Source organism: Macrobrachium rosenbergii, chromosome 33 (assembly GCF_040412425.1).
Source record: "Macrobrachium rosenbergii isolate ZJJX-2024 chromosome 33, ASM4041242v1, whole genome shotgun sequence".
NCBI lineage: Eukaryota > Metazoa > Arthropoda > Malacostraca > Decapoda > Palaemonidae > Macrobrachium > Macrobrachium rosenbergii.
The window spans coordinates 3,077,161-3,092,927 of record NC_089773.1 but is presented as its reverse complement, the minus strand read 5'-3'; the positions used below and the strand labels follow the sequence as shown (position 1 = coordinate 3,092,927).

At 37.8% G+C, this 15,767-nt stretch overlaps 1 protein-coding gene across 3 annotated transcripts in view; it reads right to left on the bottom strand.

Annotated features, from left to right (window-relative positions):
- Positions 1 to 15,767, bottom strand: part of hyd (E3 ubiquitin-protein ligase hyd) — a 51,216-nt gene that overhangs the window by 10,132 nt on the left and 25,317 nt on the right. For all 3 annotated transcript variants that reach the window (XR_010858132.1, XM_067133160.1, XM_067133161.1), the window contains exons 19-31: positions 14,922 to 15,047; positions 14,007 to 14,153; positions 13,140 to 13,449; positions 12,073 to 12,904; positions 11,016 to 11,341; positions 8,941 to 9,176; positions 7,575 to 7,734; positions 7,204 to 7,394; positions 6,742 to 6,960; positions 6,320 to 6,516; positions 5,327 to 5,543; positions 2,735 to 2,968; positions 172 to 408 (exon numbers count right to left, since the gene is read on the bottom strand). Coding sequence is in view for 2 of the 3 variants with exons in the window: in XM_067133160.1 (XP_066989261.1) it covers positions 172 to 408; positions 2,735 to 2,968; positions 5,327 to 5,543; positions 6,320 to 6,516; positions 6,742 to 6,960; positions 7,204 to 7,394; positions 7,575 to 7,734; positions 8,941 to 9,176; positions 11,016 to 11,341; positions 12,073 to 12,904; positions 13,140 to 13,449; positions 14,007 to 14,153; positions 14,922 to 15,047 (3,432 nt within the window). In the remaining variant the exon portion in view is untranslated. The remainder of the gene's footprint in view (positions 1 to 171; positions 409 to 2,734; positions 2,969 to 5,326; positions 5,544 to 6,319; positions 6,517 to 6,741; positions 6,961 to 7,203; positions 7,395 to 7,574; positions 7,735 to 8,940; positions 9,177 to 11,015; positions 11,342 to 12,072; positions 12,905 to 13,139; positions 13,450 to 14,006; positions 14,154 to 14,921; positions 15,048 to 15,767) is intronic.

Below are 15,767 nucleotides of genomic sequence, written 5' to 3'. Positions count from 1 at the left end.
ATTTTATAAAAAATACAGCATGGAATGAATTCTTAAATTACAATATGAAAATCCAAATGTAAATACAGGGTTTAAAAGCATTTTAAATTTATCAGAACTTCAAATTACATTCAAAGTTTCAGATTATCATTAGGTAATTAAAAACATGCTCAACATGACACAAAAGCTTACCGGCCTCAAGCTTTGAACTTTGGGGAAGAGAGCCTCGCCAATTTGCAGCATATTAGACGGGAGGTGTTCATTGCTGCTTCCTTCACCTGTCATGTAAAATGGTCTGGCATCTACTGAGAGTGTTTTGCGAGTTTCTCTTCTTTGTAGAGATCGAGACGAAGAGGCACCTTGTCTGCGGTCCCTGTCCCTCCCTTTGTACTGACCATACAGACTGTATCGTACCACCGACAATCCAACCTGGAAGAAAAGCAGTTTTATTAAGCAAATCATAGTTCACAAAAACTTCTTGACACACAGGGCTGGCCTGAAAGATGTGTTCTGAGAGGGTGGTAACAAAAGCAATGCAATATTAACCGTGACCAAAATGTCTTTTACAAAAGTTTTTCTTTTGGCATCAAATCAAGTTGCTCATCAGTTCTCAGAATTCAACTCTTTTGTAATAAAGAGAAATTGGATTGGTATTTACCAAACAGGCAATAATATGGGTGACTAGCATTTCTCAAGAATACAGTAAATGCGGAAGAAAAAGTAAGATTTGGGGGGGGGGAATAATTATACATCCAATAGGTTAAAGAAGTTGGACAGCTACGTAAAAGGGACCATAGTAAAAAGACTTAAGTTACTAGACAGAAAGCAATGTTGTTGGTGGTCAAAGAGATGTTGCTTCCCAAGAACAATTACCCCACATGGTACAATTTGTTTAGGTCATAGAAAAGTTTCCATCATTCCAATATACTGTAGGGAAACAGTTCTTTTTGGAACAAAACAGTCCCCAAAATTACATGTCAACGAATATGTCATTAAACAAAATGTCTCTTTACACAAAGGAACTCTCCTTTGAGTTCCAAAAATCATTTGACCTTTGTCTGTTCAAGTGCACTGAAAGACCACCGATGAGTCAGTTTCTTGTTAAATCAATCATTCTTTAACAAAAGTGATTTCGTTCATTCACTCTTCTCTTGCAGTACTTGCCCATTCTAGAAGCTATGACTATCACATTGCTGAATCCTGTCAATGAATACTTCTGCTTATGCAAGTTCACCTGTATGTACTTGATTTCAACTTCAGTGAACTACATGATTACATGAGCAGGGGTTCATTATAATTTGATAGACTTTCCATAATGTTCCAACAAATACCGGGGACATTTTCATGAAAGCACGAGAAGTTTATGATACACAAGAAAAAGCAAAATGTGACTAGTCGGTTTTGTGATTATATTTGCCATCCTAACATCACTAAAAGCTAAGAAACAGTGGTAAACCCATCATGAAAAAACAGTGCGCTACTTAAAATAATTCAAGTCCTACTTTCAAACGATTCAATATTACCCTGACAGCAACCACTTGATGCAAATTTAGCCATTTTACAATGTTTAGTTCTCTAAGACTAATTTGCATCAAGCCTAGGACAAATTTATCATTTTACTTTCATTATTTATACCTGCAGACTGACTTGCTAAATCCATAACAATGACCTATTTATACCATCTTTTTCAAATGTCAATTTTTCTGGGATTATGGTATCAAATCATGTATAACTGCCATGTTACACAATTCATTTTCTATTCCCCAATGAATTTACAGCATTACACAAATGAAGTTAATAAAGTTTACTAACAAAAGTTTACTTGAATACTCTTATATTAAATTACTGTATTGGCAAATCAAATTCCATGCAATTTCATACAATGATAATGGCAGAAATTATTAATACATTGCATAATGCCATTCATGGTTGAGACTCACTGCAATAAAACATAATAAAAATATGACAAATTTATTAAATTAATTTGTATTTTTCATACCTAACAAACCTGGGGTCTTAACATTAGTATAAACTTCTTGTGCTAAGACTGTTTAACAGTCTGAGATATAAGGTTTTGATGGTTTAGACTTGTGATGTGATCGACTATCATTACTATTAGGTAGTTAATCAGTCCACAGTACTAAAAGTTCTTAGTTCCAATACAGCTGGCCAATAGGCTTGTTCTTAATAATTAAAATTAATTAAAGGCACAGAAAATGAAGATAAAACTTCCCTAACTACGGTATCTTCATTTCCAAACTTTACTCTGGTCACTGGTAAAAAAAATTCTAAAAATGCTTATACCCGAGTATTTTAATAGTTTTATAAAAAAAAAAGTGCACTTAGTGAATATTCCTCAGTGAAAAATACCATGAATGGGTGAATTTTCTGTGAATAATGTGTATATACGTTCCACAGAGATATCCACGAATCGTGAGACCGCGAATACAGGGGGTTTACTGTATGGGTCTTCATATATAATATAAAGTGGGGAAGAACAGTCAATCAGAAAGAAGTTATTGGAAGTACAATAACATGACCATCAGCAGGCTCTGAAGTTTTTAGAAAGCACACAGAAGAAGGCCTGAGCTGATGGAAACTTTACACAGAGCATTGCATTAAAGGGAAGAGAACTGATCCCAAGTCTGATCACAGAAAAGAAAAACCTGCAAAAAATAAAGCTACTGATGAGATGACAATTATGATGAATAAATGTTATATTAAATGTAGTATACAAATAGCAATGACCTGTTACCTGACATGATTCCAGACTGGGTAATTTTTCTCCTGACAAAAGTGCCTCGGCAATCGCGGTGTAGAAAGATCTTGCAACTCCCGACCCTTCCCCAGGTTCGTCTCTGAATGTTACCTTTACACGATTTACGGCCAGAGGCGGGGACGACTGTGTACCACGCCTGTGATAATTGTTGTACTGGGTGTTTAGCTCTTTGAACGTCTGTGTTATGAGTTGCCCTCGTTCTCTGTCAATCTGTAAAATAACAGGTGTTATGAAGAATACACTGGAAAAAGTACTAAATCCAACAGGATATGGGAACTGATTACCTTACTAATTACATGCAAAGAAAGGTTTGTCAGTGCACCCTACAAGTGAACACAATTTTGCCAAACAAGATACTGTAATAGGCATTTAATAATTACATATTTGATATGCCTGATACTAATAATCAATTATACTAGACTTGTTTCACATACGAAAGTAACCTGTATACTTTCAATATGTACAAACAAACTTTTAAATTATTAAAAAAAAAAAAAAAGATGATTATAGTTTTTTAATAATACTGAAAACATGTAAAATACTTTTCCATATTTATCCTCAATATGATACATGCACTTGTAAATACATCCATCACATACAAAATGTACACTATACTCTATCGACGCCTTCATGGCGATTTAGGCGTTGTCCCCTTCGTTGCCAAATGTACTTCTCTCGAGTTTTTAAAGGCCTACCCTTCCCATTTACCCCTTTTAATCCGTGCTTCTGTCAAGAGGGTTTAACCTCCTTGTCGTTTGTTAATGTCTCCTGGGAGCAGTATACTTCTGGGTGTTCTCTATTGCCTCGACACTCCTTCGAAAATATTTCCATTCTCCCAGGTCTCTGTTTTTCATATAGGCCTCATTGAATCTCTTTTTGGACCTTCCTTGTGATTATCTCACGCTACTGGGCTTCCGCACTTTTAATTTACTTGTTTTTGTGTCAATTTACTGTGTATATATATATGTCTATACATATACATATACATATATATATTCATATATATATATATATATAATATATATATATATATATATATAATATATATATATATATAATATATATATATACAGAGAGAGAGAGAGAGAGAGAGAGAGAGAGAGAGAGAGAGAGAGAGAGAGAGAGAGAGAGAGAGCAATCGACATTTGAAAAGGATTGTGTGTGTACACAGATAAGAGAGCGCAGCATAAATATAATGAGGTTACACAAATAAGATTATCGGCAGCTATTTAATTTATCATCTATTCATAATATGGTCCTTCGTTTCTTTCCAGTTAGAGTATTCATAACATTTTTCTATTCATATATCTTCTTTTCTTTACAGACTTAGTTCCAGCTTTGCCCTTTACTCGGAATATTTCATTGTTTTTGTATCAGTTTTTATCGTTATAACATACACGATACCTTTGCATAAATGCCCATATCGGATGAAAAATATTTTTTGTGTTTTATAGTCTTCATAAGGGTTTGTCAAAACAAATAGATGATTATTTGGGTCATGAATGTCATATTGATAATAATACACAAGAATGCCAGGACTATTTATGATCGATTTCTCGAGCCTGTGGATGAAGATTAATGCGGGAACGAGGACTTCCTTCCATGTTGTTTGTAAGGCGACAGACTCCTTAATGAGTCAGTGAGTGTTTTGACTGAGCTTCCTTTGTGGAGGCACGGGCTGTTTGACATCTTCATGCCCTGAGGTCAGCTTAACAGGTAAGAGAAGAACTGGCAGCCCTGGAAATTTTTTTGTCACGTTTAAGAATAAACGTGTTGTTTTATTGTTGTTAAATGCTAGAAAATTACGAGGGCCTTTAATAATTGGCAAAATTGATTAGCAAACAATTATATTTGTGTTGTATAACTTATGCTGCCTTCATATACCATACAACATGAGTGGGAATATTTGATGTGGCAGCGCCGGTCACCTCCCATGCCCTGCCCTTTTCGCCATGAAGGAGCCGATGGAGTATAGTACCCTGTAATGGTACAATGATCATGCAGTTTTGTATGGCATTTATGTTTTGTCTTTCTTCAAGTTTAACTTTACCGACTTCAGGAAATTATCCTCACGTTGTGTATAAACTGGAGAAAGAAAATCATGAAGGAAAATGGGCAATCATAAAAAAAAAAAAAAAAAATTTACAGTTTACACTTAGGCCACAGTATTAAAAGCCTTTATATTAAATACAACAAACTGTCCAAAGCTCACGCGTCAAAACGGGAATAAATTACGATTCCAATTGTAAGTTACTTCCATGCAAAGACCAAGTCATATTTCTAATTGCAGAACTTGTCATACTGTTTGTTGTCAAACAAGGGGCAAAGCCAGAGAACAGGGATATTTCAGTGTGAACAGATTAAAAGTTAATGGTTGGAAAAAAAAAAAAAAAAAAAAAAAGCCACTACAGTATCCCCTCAACATACTAGATAAACTAAGGGTCTCGCCTTCTGATGAGTAACAAGGACCCTATAGCATTACTAACAAACAAATAAACATTTTCTAGCCCAAGCTACACTGTTGTTGATAAGCTGAGGTGTTACTGTAGTGGCAGTTTACATATATACCTTGGTAAGATTTAAATCACGCTGCTGACAGTTCCTCAGTTTTTCCATTTCTCTTCTAAATTTGGCTTCTTTTACAGGAAAACCTCCCAACTGGGCAATGATGGAACCCGGCTCAGCTCCAACATCATCAATAAATACTCTTCCAAAGAGCTCCAGAGTTAATCTCCAGCGACCTAACAGCAAGTCCTGTGACACGCCACTTCTCAATAATGCTGGCCTGTGAAGTGAAATAAAAATCAATTAACAATCATGAGGGATTTTCTGCCAAACCACATCAAATACTACTAAGAAAATATGCCCAAAATGATCGATTTAATTACAGTTTCTTGTAATCATCCAAAATAAAACTTTCATCAGGAACCAAGCCTCAAAGACCATTAATCTGTAATGCAAACTCCGGTATTGATTTATAAAATGATAAAGTTGGAACCTGCCCTCTACTTGGCCGTAGGTTACATTAGACTAGGTACAGATGTAAATATAGTATACCCACTTGGTGAAGGTTAAGGGGCATTTCAGTCAGGTGTAAATTACTTGAGTCATTTTGTAAAACTTTACTCAAGCTCCCAGTAAACATAACTCCCACACACAAAAATAAAACACAAAACAAATACTGTCAGTGCATATATAAAACCCTCAAGCCCCCACAAAATAAAATTACAAAAAAAAAAAAAATTATGCAATAATTGTGAGTGCAAAAGGGAAGAGGAAAATTTTTTTAGAGAAAAATTAACACTCAAGAAATACACAATACAGGATTCTACAATAATTTTACAGCTTATCAAATGTAGCAGCATCAACAACCTTGACATTGTAACACCAGTTTTCAACCTCAACACAAAGCAAGTTTCTAGCATAATTAGAAAATGATAATTCTCTTCAGTTCTGGAATTTAGTATTTGAAAATGATTTGAGGTGATGTCTTTGGATCATCTCCAGAATATTACTGGAGGAACCCAATGTACACAAAAAGCACCACCTTTCCTTCCTTACCTCATTTGGTCATGTGTAGTGTCTATGGTAACATTTGCTGAGACGTCATGTGGAGCATGCAGGCCCATATCACTTCTACTGGCTCTGCCATCAAGAGGTACCACTAAAAGATCTGCTCCACCACGTCCTCCCAAAGCCGATGATGGAGTTGGAGATATTGATGCTAAACTAGATGATAATGACGACGATGTTACCACCTGAAATGGATGCTCTATTTAAAAACACTGACAAAATGTAATACAAATCACATGTAAATTTACTTGTAGAGCAGGCTCCTTAGACAATTCTTCATGCATTCTTTACCTTTTCAAATTGGAGCACAAACCATTCTTTAACAACAATTACAAACCACTGCATATCCTAACACCACCATCACATTGTGTATATTACATATATGCATAACATTATTTCCAAAGCCTTACCTCTGACTTGAATGGGCTGGTTACGGGAGAAGACCCAACCCGAACAATGACACTTTTGATGGAACGAGTCGGGGCAGAGTCAGTGGAGTAGGAGGACAAGGCACTATTACTAGGCTCACCAATGCCCCCACTTAAACTACTCCCTGTGCGTCTTGGGGAAACAATGATTGGAGCTCTTTCCTGAGAAGTCTCGCCACTATCCTCGCTCAAATCTTCGTCCTAGAACCAGAGCAACCATAGGTTAAGTTACTAATCAGAGAGGAATGAATTGAAATCTAAAGGAAAGTCTGATGTCTGACTTCAACCTAATTTTAGTTTTAAAAACCAGAAAGAGATGATTAAAAACATTCTGAATTATATTAAAAATAATCAATGAAAATCATTTATGTGATTCCATCATTACTACTTGTAGCAGTAGTCACTGACAATTTTTCACAACATGCAGGCATAGTTATAAATTACTTTTAAATCTCTAACGGGTCCAGAGGTATATACAGATAAGTCCGTTGGCTGGGGATCCAAGGTTCGCGTGGAACCCAGCATGTGTGCATATGACTGTTGTGGAATTGGTGGATAAGGGCCAACCATGTGCAAGTTGTCCAACACCCCTAGACGAGAGAGTGGGGTATCTAATGGTGTTCTTGTACCATGGCCTGAAAAATAAAAGCAAAGTTAAGTAGAATACTCATTAACAAACATGAAATAAAGCTTCCTGAAAACAAGATTTTGAATTTTGCTTTTGAGCCATGGCCATGAATTACAAAGCACTACCAGTAGAATTCAGAATAAATAGGAAACATAGAAATGTTATGAAAATTCAACTTTAAACTCACTGGCATTATAGGTGTGTGTGCGGGGAATGCCAAAGAGTTCCTCTCTCCTGGCGTTGGGTTGCAGAAGATGAGGCTTATCTGCCAAAGGCAAAGCTTCCTGTAACGGGGTACTGAAGACATCTGCGCTCTGGGACCCCAAACAAAGTGTTGACTGTGATCTCTGAAGGCAAAGAAATACAATACTTAAGGAAAAAGAATGCATGTTTTATACTTCATGTTAGAGCTGTCATACTTTAAAAAGACTAAGGTAAGAGATCTAAGGTAAAAACCTTACACACACAAAATATTTTAGCTTGGATGACACATTTTATAAACTTCATTTAAAATGTAAAAAAAAAAACCAGCATTAAGGTTAAAAACACATGTAAAAATAATTACTGAGCACTCCTAAACACAGCAGCACTCACTGTGATACAATTTTGTCCCCCGACACTTATAAAATGAAAACCTATATATCAGTTCCTTTCACTTCAGAGCTCATGTCTGATTGAAACTTCCCATGTACTCGCAAACTTCTCAATAGACAATCCCTAAACCACTATCTAGATACATTCTCCCTTGTCTAAAACCCATACTGCTCTTCCCAAGCAATACTTGGTTGCTGTCTTACTTTCTCAATTAAAGCTTCAACATACACCTTTTTCTCTAAAAACCTTTTTGCCTTAAACTTCTCTTCTTTCTCTTACGACTTCCCCTGGCATGTTCACTTGAAACTGAAAAGGTGACTACTCGACAACGTAAGTATAAAGAATTCATGCAATTTTACATGTATTTACAGGGTCAGCCTTTTCAAGAAACTAGCACCACTCCAACTTATTGGACAGTTGGGGGGAGGGGTTACCCCTTACATAATGAAGACTGGCATATATAACCAACACAATACGGTATCCCTCAGGCTAACTTGCAAAACTTATGGTCTAGCACACTTCCATATAAAGATTCCAGCTGGCGCTAGGTGATTTATCATGAAGTTAAGACCAAGGGTTTGTTTCGTATATGAACATTATTTTGTAATTATCATCCAATTCACAGTACTGATTTACTTATTCAAATTCAAAGATATATCTGCATATTGCTTCATGACATGGTGCAAAAAGAGGAAAACATTGGTCTTGTGTGAACTTGTGTCTGTTCCCCATTCACCCTCACAGGCACAGCCAGAAGAGCGTTAGTCAACATGGGGGTGTTTGTTCGTTCGTTCATCCTCCAACCCCACAAGACGCACAAGAGGGGCTCAACAACTGTCTGATAAGCCTATCATACCAGATTTCTCTGACAAGTACAAAAACATTTTCAATCATTCTTAGCGGACTCAGCCGAGTCCATTAAGAGAAGAAATCTGCTGGGAATTAAAATCCTGCCTTACCTGGAAGAACACGTGCTTTCTCCCTCTCGAATTGGATAAATTAGAATCTTCGTCTGCAGATTCGCTGTCACCTGCTGATGGTGTGATGGAAGGCAAGTCATCTATGTCATCTTCATTTTCATTCTCGTCACGTTCCCATGAGAACCCTGTGCATTCCGCTCCGCCCGAGTCAACGTGAGCATTACTGTCGCTCTCGCAGCAGCGAATATAACTGATAAGGGCATCGAATACATACGCTGTGAAAAATAAAAGATAAGAGTTACTCACAGTTAAATATCAGGATATTATATCTCAACAGAAACTAAAAAAGTAATTCTTGTAATCTTAAAAGATAATAAAAGAGAGAGAAAGAGAGACCACAAGCACACCAACTTCAAGTAAAGCAAAAGCACTCATAAAAACAACCCAAATTGCCCCATGCTCCATATAATGTAATCCATTAATGGCATGCAATAATTTTAAAAACCAGAGAGCCACAAATATTCAGCTTCCAATGACTTACAAAAGCACAGCCCTAACCTTAGTCACCTTGCTGTCAGTAAACCTTATAGGGAGCACTGTAGGCATTATTAACAGGTTCTTTGCAGCGTCCCTTCAGCACCTAGCTGCAACCTCTTTCATTCCTTTTACTGTACCTCCATTCATATTATCTTTCTTCCATCTTGCTATCCACCCTCTCTTAACCATTATTTCATAGTGCAACTGTGAGGTTTTCCTCCTGTTACACCTTTCAAACCTCCTTTACTGTCAATTTCCTTTCCAGCACTGATTGACTTCACAGGTCCCAGTGCTTGGCCTTTGGCCTAAACTCTATATTCCATTCCATTCCCACCATGGCTCCTGGGGCCATTGTCTGAAAAATTTGAACCTACTTTACAAGAGGATGATTGCAAAGCAATGCAATATAGCATTTAAGCCTAAGGACAAGTGCTGGGATCTGAGTCATTCAGCGCTGAAAGGGAAAATGACAGTAAGAAGGTTTGAAAGGTATAACAGGAGAAAAACCTTGCAGTTGCACTAAGAAAAATTGTTAGAGTGAGTGGAAAGTCAGATGGAAGAAAGAGAATATGAACAGAGGTACAGCAAGAGGTTGCAGCTAGGGGCTAAGAGGACACTGCAAAGACCCTTAAGTAATGCCTACAGCATACCAAGTGAGGTGCTTTTGTGTACAGTTTATCACTTCCTGACCTTAGCGAACTACCTGACCCCTACTGTATTACTATATCTTAAATTTTTAATCCTCTTTCCCGAAGGATGCTTTACTAAAACTGGTTATAACTGACCAAGTGATTCTGGAGTTAGAAAATGAGAACAGTTTACACAAAACATGCATACAAAAGGCAAACCTCAATCGGAAAAGCTTTCCTGCTTTTAGCTCATTGAGATGATAATGAAAAATGAAGGTCAGAGAAACATCTTAAGGAAGCTGGGACTGATATCATCATCATAATATTAAATCTCATTTAACAAAAACACCATTTCTCAAGAATGAGAGGAGAAAACTGAAGTAAAAAACAGTAAAAGATATTAACAGCTAGGTGGAATGAGGAGCAAGACCACAGGGAAAGTAAGACAGAACAAAAAATATAAAACAATGTAAAGTAATAAAAAACATGAATTAACTGGAGCAATGTGCTAAAAATAACATCAGTATTAGCATCCTGATAAGAATAGCTCCAATAAGCCTGCTTATCATCTCCAGTTACAATAAAAGTGTTGAGCATTACACAAACGCAACTTGGTCCAAAGTACTTTGCAATCAATTACCATCCACAATACAGGTAGTCCCCGGTTATCAGTGGCCTCGGTTAATGGTGATCTGGTTTTATGACGCTTGTCTAGCGATGACGATAACTGGACTTTCGGCGCCAATATGCACCGATCTCTGGTTATCAATACCAATCCCCACTTAACAGCGGTGCCAATATCCGATTTTTGGCACTGATAAACACTGTTATCACCGATTTTCGGTTATCGTCATGCCATGGGGAGTGGAACTTACGCCGATAACCGGGGGCTGCCTGTAAAATGTCATGTACTCCGAGGAGAAAAAGACAACTTATCTCTCAACTTACCTATATGCTTAAGAGAGCCTACATCAATATCTGGCAACGTATCACAGTGTTCATTTTTATGGGCTCGCAAGAGTGACACCACATATGAGAGGGTGTCTCTTCTAGCATTCTGAGGATCAGTCGTAGACGTAGCTGCTCTTGCACCTCTGCGAGCACTCTGGTACCTTGACAACGGCCCTGCGAGTGTATCACGAATAAATGGCACACCTGTACGTCCAGCGCTTCGGTCTCTGGGGCGAGGTAGATTTCCAGAAGGTGGGGATGTGGATGATGATGAACCAATACCCCCGCTGCCTTCAATAAGTTGGTTCAATTCTCGACCAAACCTGGTTTTAGCAGAGAAAATTATGGGGTTAGTATGCTAGTCCTTTTTAACAAAGCCAAATTCTTATCTACCTCAAGAGTCCCAAAACATAAACTGAAAAATGCTATCCATCATCAAAACTTTAATCACATCAGGAAAATTTCTCCAATCCTGGACAAAGTAATGGCAGTGAGTACAACCCATAAAATGAGAATCACAGGCTCATAATAGCTGGCTTTTTATACATCGGCAATGACAACAGACTATGGCTGCAGTAAATTAATTTACAATGTCCTAATTTACAAATTACCATCATTATTTTTTCATTTAGTGTAGGCTGTTATGGAGTAGAAATGATGAACAGACATTTCAAAGCCATATTGACTTTATGTGGGCCAGAAACATATTTCACTATTTAACTTTTCAAATGTGAAGACTACACTCATCTGCATCCGGAAACACGTGACAGATTAATTGGTCAGTTTTTACCACTGAACAAAAAACATTTTAAGTTATTTCCAACATGCCGTAAATTCAATACGATACTTACATCAAATGAAAACAGTTGAAATGATTATAAGAAAGATTAAATCTCAGTGACATAACTGAGTATCTGAATAAGTGTCTGCTTTTATACAGCTAATTTTAAGACTTTATCTGGGCTGTCCATTCAAGGAGCTACAGCTGTCTGAATACAACTGCCATTAAAAATTAAAACTGCAAAACCGTACCTCAACATACGGCAACCTTTACCTTAACTGAGACTCTGTGGAGTCCATTAGACTCAAAAGCCAATCCCAGGTCGGCTGAAGTCGGGCATCCACCTGTTTAAGCAAGGCAGCAATGATAGTGGGTGTAAGATACATCTGGCTGGTTGTGTTGATACCGCCACTGCTTCCTGGAACACCCCCACTACCACCAGTGGCTCTTGAGGTTAACCCTCCATCTCTCACAACGTCGCAAGCTAGACTAAGAAGTGAACTCATCTGCCGCACAATGATAGTAAATGCTCTAGCAAGTGTATTGTTGGTGGTTGCCAGGCTTACTGGTTCATGCGATGATGGAGTCACAGTTGAACTGGATGATGGCCCATGCCTCAGGGAGGTTGGGTCAATATAAATTAGACCACTAGAAGTTGTGTTTGAAGATCCTGAAGTGGTAGGTCCCCCAGCTGACCCTCCAGATCGTGAGGTACTGTCTCTTGGATTCCTCACAGCCCATTGCAAGTTGTGGGGAGCAATGTTGCGTGAAGTTGAAGAAGTGTTTACCCTTCGCTCCAACTGCTCATCTGAGAACAATTCTCCAGAATCAAATTCATCCGTCTCCGCTGCCTCACTCTCGTCGTCCTCATCCTCACCTGGGGATGATTCTCCTGAGTCATCTTCACCATCACTGCCTGCAGTAGCACCCGTTTGTACTGACCTCTGGTTGGAGGCATTATCTACAGCAGACTGATTGTCATCACTGTCACTGTCTGATTCTGCTAAAAGATCAAGTTCCATGTCACTCTCTCCACCTTCAACTTCACCACCACCGTCTCCCTCCTGTTCCGAACGATCGTTCACATCATCTCTCTCGCTGCCACCTAAAAAACAAAAATAGAGAGGCTTATAAACATATCAATCATTACGGAGTTCTCATATAATAAACACAGAAATACATAAAGTATTCCTCCCCCCCTAATACCCAAATACTTTTTAAAGATTGCAACTTCAATAAACAGGTCCCGGAGGTAAATACATTTCCTTGATTACAAACAAGGCATCCCATTGTCATCTACTATTTTCAGTTTTACTTAGAAAGCTTTAGCAAACAATTACCTTCGCCTTCTTGCTCATCGCCTTGTGGGGGAAGAATGTGATCTGGTCTCACTCTCCTCTGCCGATTAGAAGTGGGACCTGGTCTAGACATGTTCGAAGCAACTTCGTCCTCAATGGTTTCCTCTTCTTCCCCTACAGCACTGCCCCCACCATCAGGACCACTCCCACTGCCTCCACTTCCACCTACCAACCCGACACCACTCACACTGGAGCTCTCACCATCGACAACACTTGCAGATGCCGGCAAGTCTAAGCTGCTGCTGCCAGATCTCTGATGTTGTCTTTGTAAAGGTTCAACCTCAAACATTTCCTAATGAAAATATTCTCACTTTAGAACTATCAAAAACAAGACTACTATTACAGACTGTTAAATCACTCTAAACGTATAATTAATACGTAAGTACAGATCCTAAATTAAGATCAGTATGCTGGGTACAATAACAAAGATTTATACAATGAAAATATGCAAAAAAAAAAAAAAAAAGTACAAAATTATTAAAATTATCACACTTCCTCCCAGTTTTCAAAATACTCTTGTACTCAAGTCTATCTGTAGTTTATGACACTACAGTAAATAGCTCTTAATAAGTGAATTTGAACTGTGAAAATAAGTAATGTAACCAGACTAATGCATCACACTTCTATACAAACATGATTGGGCTGAAATTTTTCTTGAATGAGAAGGGAAAATTAAAGCAAGGCAACTATGAAATTTGACATGTAGAAGTAAACTGCAGTAAGCAGTGCAACTGAGGCCTAAGAGACTTTGTGAAAACATATGGAAGTGGTACTTCACTCAAAGCTAGAAGCCCTCCCTAAATTAATAAAAGGAGGACATATTTAAACCTTACACATCTAAGCCCCTACCTTGCAGCCATGGTTTGCATCGACGTGAGTGGAGGTCAGAGGAAACGGAGCAGTTGGTTTCACATAGTTGAGTCTCACTGGCAACATGAGAGCATCAGCAGCGTCACAAAGTTCAGTAACGGCCACAGGAATGACACTTTCAAATACCTGTGAGGAACAGATACATATACTGTACATGGAAATGAATTCTTTTAATTTACATAATGATCACAATTATTATTAACTAAATTCAAAATTAACACTTAAAATGAGTATGATACACCGTATTATTTTCACATAAACTACCTGTAGTTTAGGGCTCATTTATAGCACTTACACAAACTGGTTTATGGTACACAAGTAAAATTGATTTGTCATACTTTTTGCAATAAAAGGAATGCAAAATAGATAGCATCACAGTAATGCAGATTGATATAATTTCACTGGTTTGGAATGAAGGGCAACAGAAAATACATTTATAGTTAATACTACAGTGGACTTTATAGCTGAAACTGGATCATGCATGATAGTAATCACCATGTGTTAAATGGATACTCAATCTCAAAGGAGTCACTATCACTTCCAAGGGTTTCTTTTTATACCAGTAACTGCTTAAACCTGTCACATTTATTCCCAGCTTATACCTTATTATCTTGCGACCACTCAAACTTATGACAGTCAATAATCCATTCCATGTGAAAAATAGATGGTAATTGAAAACTTTAAAAATAAAAATAATACATAAACTTGAAGTACCTATGCAAAACAAAACTTCATTCTGCAAAAGGAAATGTGCATTATGCACTGACTTCACCATATCTTGAAGTTTACACTATTATGAGCCCTTACCATTTTTCTTCAGGAAGAGACGGAGTGCTTGATAGCAACTTCAAGAAAGATCAGAAGGTTACACAAATAATTCCTTTTCACACTAACCTTTATACACTTTGCCAGTGGCTGAGTATAAGAACTGCCTGGTTTCTTCTTCCCGACATTTGGCATCATCTCAATGGCCAGAATAACAAATATTCGCACCACTGAAGCTATAAACCTCCTGGCCACCTGTTGACAAAGTAAAAGAAAAATGTTAGGTACAACATTATTCTTTAGGAAAACTGGGATTTCTTACACAATAAAGAATGTAACAGTAGTGATGCATTATGTTCCACAGCTAGTAAATAGAAGAATATCTCAAGACTGAGATGGTTTCAGCATATGATAAAAGTGGTTGATCTCGACGATTTTGATGGTCTGATTATGTGATGAGAAGGGAAGGGGAAATCAGTTATGGGAGATGAAAGGTCTTACAGGGGATTAAACATGGAAGGTTTCTCTCTTGGGTGATTTTACAGAAGTGGTACACATGAAAAGTCTCACTGAGGAAGTTTTCCCAAGAATTTATGGATATCACAGTGGCTAGGTGCTGAGCGGTAAGGAGGGACCAAGAGATCAAGAAGGGCATGAATTAGGATTTGAACTCAAAAGTAATTCAGGGACAAACCCCACAAGACACTTGGAGGGCTGAGATAACCCACTGAACACCAAACCCAGTAATGGGAACCCTGAAGTCACTACGTGAATAATGGTGATGTGATGTGAGGAGGGCAAGCATATGCAATTACCTAACCCTGCCCTGAACGAAGCTAGAAAAAATTACACAGATTCTTCCCTTGACAGAAAAGATAAGGAATTGAAAAAACAAAAATGAGGCCACAGAAACAGCTAAAGTCATTTGAAATTACTCATCATCACATGATGCAAAAGAGCAACTATATACAAAGT